The following is a 6,367-nucleotide window of genomic DNA, read 5'->3' as shown; positions in this document are numbered from 1 at the left end:
ATGTGTTTGTGAAACACTGATGCCCCCGTATGGCAACATAGCGAAGGTTAAGCTTTCTCTAATGCTGATCAATTATGTTGGTATCTTAAAGCCATATATGGCGTAACTGATCAAAAAATATATTTTTGAAAAATACAAAATTAAGTAAAGAAATATAGTTAATACATTTAAATTAAAACTTTTCATACAATTCTGAACACGGAGAACACCTCGTTTCAACTAATAATACGATTTTGTCTTCTCTGTAATGTGTTATTTAAATCTTTTGTATTTTCTTCCGAGTCGGAGAAAATTCCGAGAATCCAAATTAAATTGTGATATCTTTATATCGCAGTTGACTTAGATTTTGTAATTTATGGAAAAGTTCTATCTTTATATAAAGTAATGATACAAATAATAAGTTATTATAATTTTAGTCTAATAATTTTCATTATACATACGCCATATATGGCTTTAAGTAAGGCCTTTTCAGAAGAAATACATATGTGAAATAAAAAACCCTAGCACCACCTGTTGAAGGGTTATGACCAAGGTAAACATTTTTAAATGAAGGACAAACTCTGGGTCAAGGTCAAAGGGTCAATGTTGTTGGTTTCTAATAAAAGGCCTTGTCTCAAAGATTACATATGGTAAGTATGAAAGCGCTGGTCCTTACTGTTCAATAGATATGGCCAAGGTGAAAATTTGTTAAAAGAAGGTCAAACTCAAGGTCAAGGTCAAAGTTGATGATATCCAATTAAAGGTCTTCTCACAAGGATTACATATTTGAAGTATGAAAGCCCTAGCCCTTACCGTTCAAGGTTATGACCAAGGTTAAATTTTTTTCGTAAGTACGGAAATCTCCAAGGTCAAGGTAAAAATTCTTGGTTTTAAATGAAAGGTCTTGCCAAAAAGAAGTGATATTTGAAAAATGAAATTCCTTGTAACTACCATTTAAAACTTATGACCAAAGTAAAAATTTGCAAGTGGGTCTAACTCCAAGGTCAAAAGGTCAAGGTTTTTGGTATCAAATGAGAGGTCTTGTCACAAAAATTGAATATATGAAGTATGAAAGCCCTAGTACTAACCCTTCAAAAATTATGGTCAAGGTTGTATTTTTAAAGTAAGTCAAACTTCAAGGTCAAAGGGTCAAGGTTCTTGGTATCAAATGAAGCGTCTTCTCACAAGAATTACATATGTGAAGTATGAAAGCCCTAGCACTTTTAGTTTAAAAGTTATAGCCAAGGTTTAAGTTTTTTTGTAAGTACAGAAATCTCTAAGGTCAAGGTCAAAAGTCAAGGTTGTTGAGATCCAATGAAAGGTCTTCTCACAAACAATATACATGTCAAGTATAAATGTCCTGGTATCTACTGTTCGAAAGATATGGCCAAAGTAAAAGTTCAAAATTTTTGTGTAAAAGTGGGTCAAACTCCAAGGTCAAGGTCAAAAGGTCAAATTTGGTGGTACCCAAATAAAGGTCTTGTCACAAGGAATACACATGTGAAATATGAATGCCATAGCTCCACTAGATCAGAAGTTATGGGCAAGGTTAAAGTTTTTGCAGACAAACAGAGAGACAGACGGACACGACAAAAACTATATACCCCCGAAACTTCGTTTACGGGGGCATAAAAACATCTGTCATAAAATAAAAATCATAAAACCAGATGATGTTTTTGTGAAACACTGATGCCCCTGTATGGCAGCTCTTGGCAAAGGTTCAAGATTCTCAAATGCAAGGAAAACTCAAAAGTACAAGCTAGGTCAAGAGATAAAAAAAATCCCCCTCCCCCAAATATGACAGAAGGAAAACACCTGTGAAATAAAAAAAAGAACTAGCATCAAGGCATTCAAGGGTCTAGGTCAAAGTTTATATGCCCCAAAACAATTGATTACATGCATGGGCATAAAAAGATACAGAGTGAAAGAAAAAGGTTGAATTTTGTATTATTGATATGTATGTGATATCATTTTATGTTTTATTGATGGAAGACCCATTGGTCAAGAAATCTTTTAATGAGGTGGCTTGCTTAGTGTTGTTTACCAATTGTTAATGACCGTGGTATAATTTATAAAGTATAAAGTTAACATTCAAAGGATGCATATAAGCATATAACATAAATGCACTGCTTTTGTACTAATAATAAAATAGGTAGCTTATGTAGCACGAGTATTTGCTTTTTTATAAAAATCTGCTTCATTGTAAAGTAAAACAGAATACGTAAATAAAATATCTTTTCCCAAACTTCAATTTGTTGAAAGTTTGGTCTACAATTTCCTCTCTCACATGTACATATATGATATAGGAAAGTTTTGCAATACTTTAGAGCATTCATGAATAAACTATAAGTATTATACATGTACTAGAAAAATTCGCAAGTTTTGAAATATAATTAGATTTACAGGTTGCAATTTGCATTTTAAGACTCCCTGAATACATGTACCTGTAGGAATGATTAATCATGTAAAGAAATACCATTATTGGAAAACCTGAAACATCTCGCAAGGACTTGAAGGTTATCAAGTTTAAATAATTTCATAACCAAATCCTTTATTGCACGCTAGATTAAAGATTTTGCAAGCTGCGTAGATATACAATGTATGCACATGTACTTGTATATACTTAATATTAGGACTTTTTCGGCTAAAGAATGTATTAAAAGTATAAATAAGAAAATTATACTTTGGTGTCCAATTAAGGCATAAACATTTTTTTTTCATAATTTTTACAACAATCCACTACAAAAATAAATTTAAATCTGAATAAAAATGCCTTCAATATAATACAGCCAGATTTAATACCCAAACATTGACTTCAAAATTAGAAGTAAAGTATGGAGATCGAACTATAACCCAACAACATTTCATCTACAATTTGTCTTAACGGCCACCGCTTTCCCAATCAGGAACCCAGGATCAATGTTCCCCTGTTTCGTTGGAGGACGGACAAGTTTGGCATATGAAAAGTTATCTGTTTCCATCCAGCAGTGAGTGACTTCTTTTACTTTCTCGCGAGCCTTGCGATGTTGCTGTAGCTGTGTTGTGATGTCAGAGAGACGTACTCGAGGAATTTGGAGGACAGCCGCCGAGAACCCTGTACATACTGACCACATACCAGTAGATAACAGCTGATCTGTGGACCGTCCCTGCCAAACATTCCAGGCAAAATTACCTAAAAAGGAATATATATTTTTTCCAAATATTTTGTCTTTAAGTTTCATATACAAAATGTATGTATGTAAAAATGTTTAAAAATTCATTTATGAAAAAATCACACAGATGCTACAGATTGTGACAAGGAATATGCAAAATGTGAAAACCTTAATTAGCACCAACCATTTCGATTATAGTCAAGATTACAGTTTTTCAAAAGTAGGTCTAACACCCATAAGATGATGATGTCAATATAGTGTCAATTTACACAAGAAGTACATGTGAAATATGCATGAATCTAGCCCTGGCAAAAACCTTCGTCAGAAATTATATGGCCAAGGTTAAAACTTGGTCAAATGTCAAGGTCATATGGTAAAAAATATTGTAAAGACTTGTGGCATGAAATGTAATAATAAATACATATGTGTGTGTTAGGGCTGTCACGGTTCCAAAATTTTTCATTCGGTTTCGGGTTTCTCGGGTCGGGTAGGTAGTGGAAGAAAAGCTCATGATTTGTATTATTTTCAACAATAAAAAGAATATTCTCATTTAATCTTAGAAATTGCAACATTATAACTAGTTTAAAGTAGCCTCCTGACTAGACAACAACTGTACCAAATTATTTTTAAATCATCTTTCAGGGTTTCAGATTGAAATAAGTAACTACAGGACATCTGGCATATTTACCAGAAAAGTTATAGGCCATTCTGTCCTAAACTTCCTAAAATTATAGGCCAATAGAAAAGTGAAACTAACTTTTTACAAAATAGTCATTTTATTACATAAAATATTCAAACTTGTATACAGTATATGGCCAAGGTTAAAACTTGGACAAAAATGCTGTGTTGTCTTGTTTATTTGGTGATTCAGATATCCGGATGCTTCACATATCCGGAAAAAATATTGTAATAAATGAGGGTCCACTGTATTAATTTTCCTTTTAATAAGGTGGAAATACTATTTTGTTTCTTTTAAACAAAATTAATATATTGAAACAGAATGGTAATTGTTTTTTTTTTTTTAATTCCATTCAATGGGTATTTAACTTATGTGTGTGTGAAACAATTTTTAAAAATAGTAATCCAAAAATTAGCTATCTCTGATGATATTCAATGTATAATTACGTTTAAAGATTACCTAGACTATTTTTTTTTCCCTTAGTAAAACCTTGCAACATTGTCCGTTTCCTGCTAAGTTATTCAATCATGGCGGTAAAAATAACAACATGGCATGGATTTCTTCGATGTTTTAAACATTCATCACTACTTTATGCTTTTGCAGTTGGGTTTGGAAATAAAATTATAGAGTATTTTGTCAAGATCTATTTATACCAAAATGTCATTGGCTGATTGAATCAGCAGTTGCAGAAAGTAGAGAAAAACAATCTGATCTGAATGGAGGAAAAATTATATGACTGGCCTTTACATACAGAAGATAATCGGCCATTGTGTCTGTTCAATGTCAAACTTTTAGGCCAACATGGCAGGTAAACTTTTATTGGCAAATGGCCGACGCCAATCTGAAACCCTGCCTTTTAATGACAATTTACTAACAAAACTCTCGTTTTTGACGCCATTTTATAGTAAAATCTAATTATACAAATCGGAACCGAACCGAATTCCAGAAAAACGGAACCGTACCCGACCCGAATTAATTGTTCAAATTTCGGTACCCGTGACAGCCCTAGTGTGTGTGAAATATTAAAGCTAGCTGATCTTTAATAAATTTGAAGTTATGACAGGCTTAAGTTTTTTAAAAGTAATGTATGTCAAACACCAAGGTATTAGATCAGCTACTATTGCTAAAATAAAAGTTTAATTAGTACAATTTTTTTCAAAGTAAATCAAATTTCAAGGTCAAAGGTCAATGAAATTAGGTCAAATGTGTTGGTATCCAATGAAATACTAGGGGATGTAGTTAAAGAATGAGGGTATACATGGTGAGGACAACTCCCCACTCTGAGACAATACATTTCTCAAGTTTTAAAATTAATACAAAAGTCCTATTTTTCAGAACTAATTGTCAGTTAGTACATACAACATATTTGATTAATTTATTTAAGCTTCAAGCTGACTCTGATCAATACCTAAACATACTGCACCAATGGAGAAAGACAATGTGTTGAAGAACCGCTTGTCCTTTTCAGCTTTGGCTTCAACAGCCTTGACCACAGGTGACATAAGAACTTCACAGCCTTGTAGCATATCCTGAACCTGTCTGGACTGCATTACCAAAGCCATCATATCCTCGTCCCATAAAGCCACAGGCTGGTGACCATTTTCCGACCCCCTTCTTTGATTATCACAGATTTCGGAAGCTTCCCTTTGTAAAAGACTAACAATACCACATATTTTATTTAATCGTAGCACTAAACTGTTCAGACTGGTCTTAAATCTACATGGCACTGTCACTGAGGTTTCCAAGGCAACCTCACAGACTTGACAGGACAATTTAATGTAGACCATCTCTGATGTTATTGTCAGTAGTTGCCGGAGGAATAACATCCAGTTTGATACATTGTGCGCTCTTGTTGCACCATAGTATTGGTCCATACACTGCAGAAAGCTGTGGGTGGCTGCCAGAAACTCATCATTTCTGTGGAGATTGATGTCCTTGACATTCTTCAGATAGGTGAGGAGATGACAAACGACCTTGACATCTTCAGCTACAGGGTCAACCAAAAAATGGAGACCTGTGTGAGAAACAATCATTTAGCATTATATATATATATTTCAAGTACATTTCTCCCGACAACAACATGCATTTTGTGGGACCCATGAACCAAACCATGCACTTACAACTGGTTGACTGACATTTCACACATCATATGTGTGAATATAAAGTATGTTGTTAAGTGAAAAAAAAAAGCTAGGTAGAAATGATTAACATTTATAGTGAAACATAGTGTGAGAATTTTAAATACCCCCACCCCCCAATTTGTTTTCACAACAACATTGTGTTTCCTGTAAATTATAAACTGGAGACATGAATTATTTTGATATAAAATATATTTATGACTCCTCATAAACTGACCATTTGTAGACATTACTGCTGTAAAGCCCCCGACAGGTGCATGGTGATATCGTCGTCCTATATTGATATTCAAGTCACCTCTGCATTTCCTCCAAAAACGTCAACAACGGGAGGTGTTATTTGTTAAGAAAAATCAATATTTCAAATATTAAATTTTTATCATAAGAAGTTTTTTTTAGTGTTAAATGCGACCAAAAATTAG

At 33.5% G+C, this 6,367-nt stretch overlaps 1 protein-coding gene across 1 annotated transcript; it reads right to left on the bottom strand.

Annotated features, from left to right (window-relative positions):
* Positions 1 to 2,843: 2,843 nt before the first annotated feature.
* Positions 2,844 to 6,262, bottom strand: LOC134239302 (uncharacterized). Its single transcript, XM_062721479.1, has 3 exons — positions 6,166 to 6,262; positions 5,219 to 5,824; positions 2,844 to 3,151 (listed from the first exon to the last, which is right to left on the bottom strand). The coding sequence occupies exons 1-3, from the start codon at positions 6,176 to 6,178 to the stop codon at positions 2,844 to 2,846; spliced, it is 927 nt and encodes a 308-aa protein (XP_062577463.1). The 5' UTR covers positions 6,179 to 6,262.
* Positions 6,263 to 6,367: the final 105 nt, after the last annotated feature.

Source organism: Saccostrea cucullata, unplaced genomic scaffold (genome assembly GCF_032062105.1).
Source record: "Saccostrea cucullata isolate Sc308-1 unplaced genomic scaffold, CSIRO_AGI_Scuc_v1 ctg6922, whole genome shotgun sequence".
NCBI classification, from domain to species: domain Eukaryota; kingdom Metazoa; phylum Mollusca; class Bivalvia; order Ostreida; family Ostreidae; genus Saccostrea; species Saccostrea cuccullata.
This window is presented reverse-complemented; position numbering and strand designations above follow the sequence as displayed.